We start from the raw sequence: 13,378 nt of genomic DNA, 5'->3' as shown, positions 1-13,378 counted from the left end.
GAGGAGTGGACACAGTGGACCAAATGTGTGCCAACTATTCGGTATCACAGAGAACACGCAGATGGCCACTGTCTGTATTTTATGTCATTTTAAACACAGTAGGAGTCAATGCTGCTGTTTTACTTCAGTGCACCAAACAACTTGATCAAACTGATAATTTAAAAAGAAGAGAATTGCTACAGAGGCTTGGAATGGATTTAATAAAACTCCATACACAACGTCGAGATGTCCTACCCCTTTCTTGTGAACTGAGAGACATTGTTGTTAAACTTGGTGGTACCCCTCTTGCCTCAAATATCTTCAGAGCCAGAACCCATGATGAAAGCAAGATGCTACACGTGTGCAAGAAATGCGGACAAGAAAACCAAAATAGTGTGTGAAAAATGCTCAAAACTTGTCTGTCCTGATCACAGATTTTCAGTGTGCCAAAATTCTTTGTAATCATATCTTAAATGTGTAAAAATGTTTATAATATTCAGTGATAAAAGTGCAACTCAGAATAAAATTTCTTTAAATTACAGTTTTGTTTGACTTATTGTGGTACTCCAAGACCCCACTAGAGTATTAGCATATGAGCATTTCACTAGAGTAGTTAAGGATTAATCTCCAATGCCTATATCTACACCTGTCTCTGCATCTGTACTCTGCAAACCGATGTGGAAGTGGGTACGTCCCACTTTACCAGTTATTAGGGTTTCTTCCTGTTGCATTCACATTTGGAGTGCAGGAAGAATGATTGTTTGAACGCCTCTGTGCATGCTGTAATTATTCTAATCTTCTCCTCACGATCCTTATGTGAGCGATACATAGGGGGTAGTAGTTTATTCCTAAAGTCACCATTTAAAGCTGGTTCTTGAAATGTTGTTAGTAGATTTTCTCAGGATAATTTATGTCTATCTTCAACAGACATCCAATTCAGTTCCTTCACTATCTCTGCGACAGTCTCCCATGGATCAAACAAACCTGTGACCATTCATGCTGTCATCCTCTGTATACTTTCAATACCCCTGTTAGTCCTATTTGGTACGAGTCCCACACTCTTGTGCAGTTTTCTAGAACCTGACGCGCGAGTGATTTATGAGCAATCTCCTTTGTAGACTGATTGCTCTTCCCCAGTATTCTACCATAAACCAAAGTCTAGCTCGTGCTTTACCCATGACTGAGCCTATGCGACCATTCCATTTCATATCACTACAAAGTCTTACTAAGGTATTTGTATGAGTTGGCCATTTCCAACTGTGACTCACTGATTTTTATAGCCATAGAGTACTACATTTTATTTTGTGATGTGCACAGTTTTACATTTCTGAACATTTGACACAAGTTGTCAATCTTTGCACCACTTTTAAATCTTATCAAGATCTGAATAAGTCTGAGGTTACTATTAATATTGTCCACACTATTAATATTCCATTTTCATTCTGGAAACATACCCCAGGCTGTGGCTTCTCATGTCTCCACAATATCCTTTCTTCCAGGAGTGATAGTTCTGTAATGTCTGTAGGTCAGCTTCTATGAAGTTTAGAAGGTAGAAGACGAAGTACTAGCAGAATTAAAGCTTTGAGGACGGGTTGTGAGTTGTGCTTGGGTAGCTCAGACAGTAGAGCACTTGCACATGAAAGGCAAAGATCCCGAGTTCGAGTCTCGGTCCGGCACACAGATTTAATCTGCCAGGAAATTCCAGTATTAATATTGTCCACAAGGTGATTAATATACAACATGAATAGCAAGGGTTCCAATACAGTTCCCTGTGGCAAACACGAAGTTACTTCTACATCTGACAATGACTCTCCACCTAGGATAACATGTTGCATCATCCAAACCAAAAAGTTCTCAGTCCAGTTAAAAATTTCGCTTGATACCCCATTGATCAAACTTTTGGCAATTAGCATTGGTGTGGTACCAAGTCAAATGCTTTTCCAAAATCAAGAAATACTGCATCTACCTGACTACCTGGATGCAAATCTTTCAGTCCGTCATGTGACAAAAGTGTGAATTGGTTTTCAAATGATTGATGTTTGGGTTTCAAATGATCAGTATTTTCAGAATCCATGCTGCTGCATGGCATGGAGAAGGTCTTATGTTCAAGATATGACATTATGTTTGAGCTCAGAATATTTTCTGAGATTCCACAACAAATCGATGTAAAGGATATCGGATGGTAGTTTTGTGGATCACTTCTACTACCCTCGTTGCAGAAGGGTCTGACCTGTGCTTTCTTCCAACTACTGGGCACAGTTTTTTGTTTGAGAGATCTATGATAGATTATAGTTAGAAGGGGGGCTAACTCAGCTGCAAATTCAGTACTGAATCTGATAGTGATTCCTTCTGGGCCTGGCACTTTATTCAGTTTTAATGATTTCTCCTGTTTCTCAACACCATTCACACTAATACTTATTTCACTCATCTTGAGGGTTACATTGGGGCAACTCTCTTGGGTTTTCCTCTGTAAAAAAACATTTGAAGACATAATAAGCATTTTAAATTATGCTTTGCTATCTTAAATTTCAGTTCCTGTCTCAATTCTCTAGGGACTGGACACTAACTTTGGTGCCACTCACAGCCTTTACATACGACCAGAATTTTTTTGGGTTTTGTGAAAGATCATTTGACAACATTCTACTACAGTAGTCATTGAAGGCTTCACACATTGCCTGCATACAAACAAATAATTATCTAACTCTACATATACATTTATACTCTGCAAACCACTGTGATGTGTACGGCAGAGTAACATGTGTTAGGACTTCTTCCTGTTCCAATCATGTATGGAGCACATGATTGGGTAAATGCCAATGCACACACTGTAATGAATCTAATTTTGTCTTCATGGTCACTATGGGAGTGATACTTGGGGGGCTACACAAATCCCTAGATTCCTCATGTAATATTGGTTCCTGAAATTTTGCAAGTAGGCTTTCGTGTGATATTAGCATCAATCTTCATGAGTGCCAGGTCAGGTTTTTCAGCATCTTTCCCATGTTCTGCAATGGATCTAACAATCCCAGAGCCTATAATTGGAATCCACTTTTTCCTCACTGCCTATGTACCCAACTCCTCATGCTTCCCAAAATTCACACATCTAACCATCCTAGATGTGTCACTGTAACAAGTTATTATTCTGTCTCTGAAAGGATGTCTGTATCCATCAAACAACGATACCAACCCGCTTCTAACAGGCTATCTTTCAACATTAAAGATGACAACAACTTCTTCCATCTCCTCTCTATAGTTACAACCTCTTTAACACCAGGTTTTCTGCCTACGCCTGCTGACAACACATCATCCACCAACATCCCTGAGTCGAGCACCTTGTCGCTATCAAACACTACCTATCCCAGTGTCCTGCCACACTAACCCCAGCATTTCTTTTCTTACTTGTGTGAAAAATTATATCCTCACCCACATCTGTGTTTGGAGGGAAAACACACAAACTGATCCACAGCACTTCCTGTGGCCACATACATGGCATGCTCATGAGGATACGACACTTGGATGAATCCTGCCTAAGAACATAACATTTTAAAATAGTCATCGGATTCAGATTTACTGAAGGTATCTTCACAATGTGGACCAAAGACCAAGATACAGTCCTCCACAGCCTCAACACTTTCTCTCTTATCCATTACACTAGTCATCTTCACTCCAGTGTGTTGGTTCCCATCTGTCTGAGGGATCTATATAAACTGGGAGTCATTTTAAACCAATCATTAACCAACAGTAACTACAATTTGATAGTTCTTAACACTTCCACACTAGAATCTGTCTTCTATACAGTAATCCAATGGTAGAATATGTTTCTAATGATGACATCAATGGCTGCTTCATAACCCATACCAACTGGATCCCTCTCCCATTCATATAACTCTTTCTGAGAAGATAGGATATGCCCCTACAACACACATCCTTGATCTCACATTTTTCTTCTGGTCCACATTAAAAAAAAAAAAAAAAAAAAAAAATGCCATGAAGTTCATAGCCTGGTGCAAATTTTCCTAATTTGGTATCACTCTGGCAGATGATGTACTAAACCCTTTGACCTAGGTCCTATTTCCCTGTTCCAGAAACCAATACAACCTCATCAACATGGATTTCTGATTAGTTCTCTTTCCATACTTTGTATTTTACCCAAAATTTTACAACAGATAAATTAACTGTGAAGATAGAATTGCAAAATAATGATTACATTTAGAAAGCAAGATTTAATTAAAATGGTAAAAGAAATACCAGAAATGCTTTTTACAGATACCTATTTAATCATGTCTCTTGCTCAAAATTTGTGACTGGAAATAATGTGAGAGCATCACCACAGCACGAACAGTCTTTTAAGTAATTCTGTAGCCAGACTATTTGTTTACCTAAATTACTTTTTATGTCTATCAGTACAGAGTTATGAATCAAATCATCCCTTCTTGAACATCTACAAAAAGCTTTGTACAAAATGCAATCCACTGATTGATTTTGTGTTTTTCTGTTACGGCAATTAGAAATTTCAGTTTTGGAGACTAATATTATTTTAAAGAAATTAACAGTTGCTTGTCTGTAACACATTTGATGTTACTCTAAATATCAAATTAATGAACTTGTGATACATTCAAAAGTAACACTACTGACTGGCTACATGGGACATCAAAGCCATTTGTACAGAGAAATTGCTTCCGTTCTGCTTATTTTGTAGGCAGTGTTTCGTATTTATGAGTGAAATATACTTGCAACATTACCCTTTTGTTAATTATGTTAACATTTAGTTAAATAACTTGAATAAAAAATTCACAGAATAACTGCTTTTTTATAATTCTCTCATAACCTGAATAGTAAATGAAACATTGGTATACTGGAAATGAAAACAAAGTTTAAAGTGTAGTCTTGTATTGAAAATATGAAATCATATTTACCTGAATATCCTTCTTTGCAATTACAGTGAACTTTATGCTGATGATGAGGGGAGACAAAACTAGTAACATCTGTTGAGATGGGTGTAAGATTGGATGCATCCAATATAATTTGATCTTCACACTCTCCATATGTGCAAAAGTTTGCAACACATTTGTCTCTTACTATTTCTTCCACAACAAGATTTGCTGAAGATTCTAGTTCCTCAAGGTGATCAGTTATTGCTTTGCGAATAGTGTTTGATGAATGAAAGCCTGTAACAGGACTCATTGGTTGTGATTTGCGAACAGCAAACAGCACGTCCAGATCAGAACTTGGGTTAGTGTGACGAGTTATACGTCTTCTCTTAGATGCAGTTTCATCAGATGGTTGCACACTGATAATTACAACATCCTTAAGTCTTGCACTCAGTGCATTCCTCACTGCACGAACAAAACCTCTCCGATGACTCAAAACAAACTCCAAAGGGCTAACATTACGGAATCTTACAATTACTGCGTTTGATAACATTTCTTCTGACACAAGGTCGACAGATACTCTGACAGTAGCATATGATGTAAACTTTCCATCTGTAACAGATACATTAATGTGGTAATCACCAACATCTAGACCAGGTAGAGCCACGAGTGTCCCATTGTTATGTTCTATTTCAAAAAGCTGTGATGTTGGGTTCTGTACACCAGAGTTCGAAGTCGTTTTCACAAGGTTGAAGGATAAGGTATCATATTGGTCCTGGTCTGAGGCATGAATTTGGCCTATTGTACCTCCTGGAAACTCATCCATAAAGGAGTTGATGAAAACCTCAAGAGGTGTGATTGATGGAGGGTACTGAGATTCTTCTATAACCTGCAATTGTAGAAAATTATAGTAAGTTGTTACAGTCATCAACAAAAACCTCAGAAATTGGAAGTATGAATGATGCACTTACCTTAATTGTAACCCATGTATCTGAGAAAAGAGGTGGTGTTCCATTATCAAACACACGTACATGAAGGAGGTAGTTGTCTTTCACTTTATGATTGAAACGACCAGCAGTGCGAAGGACGCCATCTTGCTCTAACACAAACATATTGCCCTCATTTCCAGAACGTATATCATACGTGTATGGTGCAGCATTTGGAGCAGCATCAGCATCAGTGACCAAAAATTTAATAACAGCATATTGTAATGGTTTATCCTCCTGAAATGTGTAGAAATACAGAAATTGCATAAACAATACGAAAAATAAGTCTTGCTGCAAGTACCAGCTGTAGCAAACAGAATGTTGTACCTGCACAACAGCTGTGTAATTAGGCTGGGAAAATACTGGTGGATTATCATTGGCATCAGATATTTCAACATTCACCATTACGTAACTAGTCATCACAGGAAGGCCATTGTCTTTTGCATTAACTTCCAGAACGTAGCTAGAAATCTGCAAGCAGTGAGCAAAGTATATAATAAAAAGTTATTATTATAAGCAGAAAGGTAATATGGTAAATTCTATATTACTATATGTAATACATCCATATTTGGGAAATTAGCTTTCTTATTACCATTTCTCGATCAAGAGGTGCTGCTACAGAGATGTACCCTGTCTTTTCATCAATGAAGAATTGTCTATGTCGATCACCTCTCTCAATGAAATATGATATCTTTCCATTATCACCACTGTCAAGATCGCTTGCTGTCACCTGAAAGAAAAAGTTGACTGTTTGTAACATGTGTTCTTCAGAATCGTATTAATCATTATTCCCATACAAGGAGATGTCACTGATGATAATAATGGAGATTTTTTTTTTTTTTTTTTTTTTTGTGGTTTTCGGGCGCACAACTTCAATGGTCATTAGCGCCCTGACTACTCTAAGAATGCACCGTGAGGCACAAGTTGACAACAACAACTAAAAGGGAAAACACAATAAAAGACAGACTGACAGGCATAGGATTAAAAAACATCATCAAATGTCCTTAGCGAGGTGTGTCAAATTGATAAAACAAAGAACACGAGCAGCTGCTCGAGGGTCATCCGCTAAAATGGCATCGAAAGTATTAGGCAGGTTAAGATCGAGGCGCAGTGTGTTAAGATCAGGACAGGACATTAAAATGTGTCTAACCGTCAGCAAGTGCCCACATGGGCAGAACGGCGCCGGCGCAGCCGTCAGCAGATGGCGATGGCTGAACCGGCAGTGTCCAATTCTTAACCTTGCTAAAACGACCTCCTCCCGCCGAGAAGAATAATGGAGATGATCACAATAATAATTAATTATTTGAAAGCTGGTAGCCACACCATAGTTTCTGAGTACCTGAAGTGCCTAATATCTGTCTACATCTGGTAAAGGGAGAAGATTTGTTTACATAAGTGGCTAACATTAGATTCATAAACTGATACCTCGCATGTTTCATCATTGGCTCACAACAACAATATACGCTGAGAATTTATATCACTGGTGCTAGTCCTGCCACCTACCACCAAAGGCACAGCTTTATGAGGAAATCATACCCCCTCTTCTGATAATCTAAGTTACTTTTCAGGGATTTAACTATGGATGCATACTGCTTAACTACCAGTTCTTATTCAAGCCCTACTTCTGACACTCAAGTCCATCAGCAAAAAAGATGAGACAACTGTGCAAAATGGGATCCCAACAGTAGATTTCTTTTTAATCAAGACAGCTCATTGCTCTTGCTGAACAGACTCACTATTTATGAGAACACTGTCACAACAGCACCCATCAGCACATTTAATGTACGGTAGCCAAGTATCCTGCCGAACCTGTATTTCATGTATCAGATATTGTTACATGTTGCAGTCTTTGTTAGGCTCTACTCTGAGACTGATTATTTGGTTACACGTGTGCATCTGGCTGTGACTGATACATTAAGTAATGTTTTGGACAACTGCTGAAGATGTATAAACAGCACTTTTTCAACAATGGTAGATATCAAAGCTAATGAAACTGTGTTTCAGATACATTTCTGTTGGATACATCAATTATCTTTATTTAAATGTTGTTAATGGCATAATAACTACTTAGCATAACATTCTAAGTGACAAACATTTGTTAAATAGTCTAGAGACTGAACCTACATCTTATAAAAGTCACAAAATTGTAAAATATGAGTGGAAATGTGTAACATGACTATTTAAATTTACCTGCAAAATTTTGTCACCAATCTGAGCATCCTCTCTGATTCTTGCACTGAAAGATGCTTGACTGAAGATTGGAGCATTGTCATTGCTGTCTAAGACTGAGATGTTAACAGTTGCATGGTTGCTTAATGGTGGTACACCTCCATCGATAGCTTGAATAGTCAAGAAATAATCTTTGGCTCTCTCATAATCAAGCTGCTCAGCTATAGTTATAACTCCTAAAATTTAGAGTCATGGACAGTATTACTTTTAAAACATCTGCAATACTTACAACAAGAAATAACTGAAAAAATTGTAATAAATGTTTACGTGCCTGTTTTTGGATGTATTTCAAATTTCTTATGTTCATTTCCACCAACAATAGAGTAAGTTATCTCTGCATTAACTCCTGTGTCTTTTGATGTTGCTAAAACTCTTACTATTTCAGTTCCAACTGCATCAATTTCAGGAACAACAGCATAATAATACTTGGATGCAAATTCAGGAGGATTATCATTAATATCAAGTACATGAACATTGAGAAGAGCCACTTTTGAGAGTTGCGGTGTTCCTTGGTCAGTGGCTCTTACAGACAAGTTGTACATTGCCCTAGTTTCACGATCTAGAGGTTTTGCTAAGGTCACAATTCCACTATCAGAGGCAATTTTGAAATGACCATCTGCTGAATCTACAAATGAGTACCTTATTTTCCGATTTATACCTGAAATGATTTAATAGTCAGGTGTTACCCACACAGTTTGTACCAAATATCAAACAAATATGATGCTAGCTTCAATGACCTAATATATCTGCTTACCTATGTCCCTGTCTGTTGCATGTACTTTTGTTACAAGAGAGCCAACCTCAACATCTTCAGGTAGAGTTGCACTGTAAGATTCCATGGAGAATTCAGGAGGATTGTCATTGAGATCAGATATAATTATTTCCAGCTGAGAAGAACACTGCCAGTCAGGATGGTCCCGATCTTGTACATGTGCAGTTAATTGAAATTTTGATTGCTCCTCACGATCTAAGGGTTGGGCAGTTTTGAGGTGACCTGTAGAGACAAGAGTAGTGAAAATCATTGAACTCTGATATTTAAATAAAGTTGAATAATGGAAAAATAAGTTTTCAAAAACAGAAAAAAGATTTTATTATATACCAAATTTTCTGTTTACCTAGTAACACAATTTTTAAGAATGCACTTTAATATAGAAAAAACTTAAATTTTGAAAATGGAAAACTGGAATGTTAAAATAATATCAGTTTTCGTTAAAAATATGAAGTGTGAGAATGTGATATGTGAAAGAAATAAATGAAACAACAATTTGGCTGGTGGCAGCATATAAAAGAACAGTCCTTTTATTGAAAACTTTCATTTTTAAAATAATGTATGGAAAAATAAACTGCTTGCATTTCTGACATCTACATAGATCAATATACAGTATCAATTTGTCAAACAAACAGTTACACATTTGATATTTACCTCCTGCTTTGTCAAGTGAAAACTTGTCTGAACCATCTCCAGTCAGATAATATCGCAGATTTGCATTTGGTTCTTCATCTATGTCAGTGGCTAGCACTGTAAGAACATAACTACCTGGATGCACACCTTCAGAAAGAATCTCATGGTATCGGTACCGCAAGCAGTAAGGAGGATTATCTGAAAAGTTATGTTTATGAAGTACATATTGTAAATAATTGTGGCAAATTTCAAATGAAAAACAACTGTTTCACACAGAAAATAAATGTCTATTTACCAGACTCTGAAAAAGGAATAATCAAAAGCACTCTCACTGTCATGGGTGCTTTTATCCAAAAAATTATTTAATACATCTATTGCCCTCTTGTTTTTTTGTGTCTATACTAAAAATCTGGAGTGGCTTTTTGAAATGAAAATCTGATTTTTCTTCATATTTCCTATCCCTTCATTCTTTGCGAAGAAGTTATAGCAATTTGTGTGTGTGTGTGTCTGTCTGCCTGTCTTTTTTCAGTTGTTCCTGTTTTGCTGGATGATAAGCTGTCTTCCACCTTGTGTAACAGAAATCTCAATCCTGGATTTTCCGTTGTTTGAAATCTCAATAATGATGACATATACTTACAGCATAATTCACAATTACACTGAGGAGACAAAAGTCAAAGGACAGTGATATGCACACATACAATTGGTGGAAGTACCATGTACATACGGTATAAAAGGGGCAGTTCATTGCCAAAGCTGTCATTTTTAGTGGGGTGATTCATGTGACAAGGTTTCCAATGTGATTATGACCACACAACAGGAATTAACAGACACTGAACCAGAAAGGTAGTGGAGCTACACACATGGGACATTCCATTTCAGAAATCATTAGAGAATTAAAAATTCTGAGATACACTGTGTTAGGAGCATGCTGAGAATAGCAAATTTTGAATGTGCTGAGAATAGCAAATTTCAATTGTGTTGAGAATAGCAAATTTCAGGAATTATCTCTCACTACGGACAGAGCTATGGCTGATGGCCGTCACTTAACAGTGGAGAGTAGCAGCACTTGTAGAGCTATCCGTGCTAACAGACAAGCAACATTGTGTGAAATAACTGCAGAAATCAATATGCGACGTACAACGAATATATCTTCTAGGACAGTGTGGCAAAATTTGGTGGTAATGGGTTATGGCAGTGGATGATCGACATAAATGCCTTTGCTAATGGCATGACATCACCTGCAGCATCTCTCCTGGGCTTGTGACCATATCAGTTGGATCCTAGATGATAGGAAAACCATGAGCTGGCCAAGGGTTTCAAGTATGGTGCAGACTCCATCAATCTATGGATCCAAGTTTGTCAACAAGGTACTATGCAAGCTGGTCATTGCTCCTTAATGGTGTGGGTTGCATTTGCATGGAACATACTGGGTCCTCTGGTCCAACTGAACCATCTTTGACTGGAAGTGATTATGTTTGGCTAAATGGAAACCATCTGCAGTCATTCATAAACTTTATGTTCCAACAATGATGAAATTCTTCTGGATGACAATTTGCCATGTCCCAAGGCCACAATTGTTTGTAATTGGCTTGAAAAGCATTCTGGAGAATTCAAGTAAATAATCTGGCCACTCATTGAACATTTATGGGACATAATTGAGTGGTCAATTTCTGCACAAAATCTCTGGTTTGCCATTCACACCTTGCTTAATATACTGTAACATAGATACAGTAAGACAAATGTTTGAATGGCAATACAAATGGCCACTGGTCCGAGCTAAGCCAAAAACTCTTCACCCCAAGTTCCTAGCTCAAATAGGAACTGAGCATCAAGACCTCCCAAACTGTGATTCAGCACTCAGTCTTTTCATACATATTTGCTGCAGTGCTTCTGCACTATAACGATTAATTGTGATTTGGAAACTCTTCCGGGAGCTGCTGGAAACAGAGTAATAAGTGGAAGTTGGAGAAGTTTAGGGTGCTATTCATGGTTTCCAGTCACTGTTAACCTTATTGTTGTGACTCGCCGATCATTCAAAGCGCCGCCGCGCAATTACGTGCATCCTCTACGTGCGGCGCTGTCTGCCAGCCATGCAGCAGCTGTGCCACCTAAGCGGCCAGCCAAGCAGCGGCCACTAGACTGGGACTCAGTGCTCATTCGAATGCTAACGTGTACACATGTCTTGCTTGTCAACTTACTCTGTGACTTATATGTGTTGTGTTGTTCTGAAATATATTTGTTAAACTTGACGTTATAACACTTACCTTTCAAGTAATACTATGTGCGGCACAAATTTATTACCATTTGTTGAATGCTGTTTCACTTCACTGATATGTATTTTACAGTAAGAACCATAATTACAGAAGCATCATTCTTGAATAAGACTATTTCAGTTTTATGAGGGTCACTCCAAAAGAAATGCACACTATTTTTAAAAAAATCCATCCTTTATTCCACATGTTTGAAAGTTTTACAGTGTGTAGATACATCCTTTAGGAACAATATTTTCATTTCTCCACATAATTTCCATCCCTCTCAACTGCCTTATGCCATCTTGTAACCAGCACTGTATACCCGCACTGTAAAATTCTGGACCAACCTGTTGGAGCCACTGTTAGGCAGCGTGCACAAGGGAGTCATCATCTTCAAACTTTGTTCCACGAAGAGAGTCTTTCATTTCCCAAAGAGATGATAGTCACATGGAGCCAGGTCAGGACTGTAAGGCATGTGTTTCAATGTTGTCCATCCAAGTTTTGTGATTGTTTCCATGGTTTTTTGACTGACATGTTGCCGTGCATTGTTGTGCAACAGCAAAACATCCTGCTTTTGCCGATGTGGTCGAACACAACTCAGTCGAGTTTGAAGTTTCTTCAATGTTGTCACATATGCAGAATTTATGGTGGTTCCACTTGGCATGATGTCCACAAGCAAGGGTCCTTTGGAATCAAAAAACACCATAACCATAACTTTTCCAGCAGAAGGTGTGGTTTAAAATTTTTTTTTCTTGGGTGAATTTGCACGATGCCACTCCATTGATCGCCTCTTCATCTCTGGTGAAAAATGATGGAACCATGTTTCATCACCTGTCACAATTCTTCCAAGAAATTCATCTCCACCATTCTCGTACTTTTCCAAAAGTTCGTTGCATACAGTTTTTCTTGTTTCTTTGTGAGCCACTGTCAAAATCCTGGGAACCCACCTGGCACAAACCTTTTTTAACGCCAACACTTTCAGTATTCTGCAAACACTTCCTTCCCCTATCCCAATGTAGCGTGGCAATTCGTTCACTGTGATGTGTCTGTCAGCAGTCACCAATTCGTTAACTCTCTGCACATTGTCCGGCGTGTGTGCAGTACGAGGCCTGCTGCTGTGAGGACAATCTTCAATATTGCCATGCCCGCTTTTATCATGTAACCTGCTTGCCCACCGACTAAGTGTACTGCGATTGACAGCAGCATCTCCATACACCTTTTTCAACCTCTTGTGGATGTTTCCCACTGTCTCGTTTTCACAGCACAGGAATTCTATGACAGCACGTTGCTTCTGATGAATGTCAAGTGTAGCAGCCATCTTGAAGACATGCTGTGACGGCGCCACTCACGGGAACAGGTTGAACTAAATTTGAAAACAAGTGGGAAGGATGTATCTATACACTGTAAAACTTTCACACAAGCAGAATGAAAACTGTATTTTTACAAACATAGTGTGCATTTCTTTTGGAGTGACCCTCATAGTTTCACTTACATGAAACATTTACCTCACTGAATCACTTCTGCTGTTGTAAAAGAGTGAAGCATGTGTCTATCCTCTTCTTGAGTTCTTATAAAATAAGATTGACAGAGGATAGCAAAGACTTTTATCATGAAATAGGTGAGAGAGTGTCACGGATATGCTAAGAGAGTTGGGATGTT

General features: G+C 38.2%; 1 protein-coding gene across 1 annotated transcript in view; it reads right to left on the bottom strand.

Moving 5' to 3' along the window:
* Positions 1–13,378, bottom strand: part of LOC126412870 (fat-like cadherin-related tumor suppressor homolog) — an 894,730-nt gene that overhangs the window by 19,791 nt on the left and 861,561 nt on the right. The window contains exons 31-38 of the mRNA XM_050082746.1: positions 9,489–9,665; positions 8,820–9,059; positions 8,337–8,723; positions 8,027–8,241; positions 6,429–6,566; positions 6,164–6,307; positions 5,822–6,073; positions 4,896–5,739 (exon numbers count right to left, since the gene is read on the bottom strand). Of these exons, the coding sequence (XP_049938703.1) occupies positions 4,896–5,739; positions 5,822–6,073; positions 6,164–6,307; positions 6,429–6,566; positions 8,027–8,241; positions 8,337–8,723; positions 8,820–9,059; positions 9,489–9,665 (2,397 nt within the window). The remainder of the gene's footprint in view (positions 1–4,895; positions 5,740–5,821; positions 6,074–6,163; positions 6,308–6,428; positions 6,567–8,026; positions 8,242–8,336; positions 8,724–8,819; positions 9,060–9,488; positions 9,666–13,378) is intronic.

This window comes from Schistocerca serialis, chromosome 7 (genome assembly GCF_023864345.2).
Source record: "Schistocerca serialis cubense isolate TAMUIC-IGC-003099 chromosome 7, iqSchSeri2.2, whole genome shotgun sequence".
Classification (NCBI taxonomy): Eukaryota; Metazoa; Arthropoda; class Insecta; order Orthoptera; family Acrididae; genus Schistocerca; species Schistocerca serialis.
This window is presented reverse-complemented; position numbering and strand designations above follow the sequence as displayed.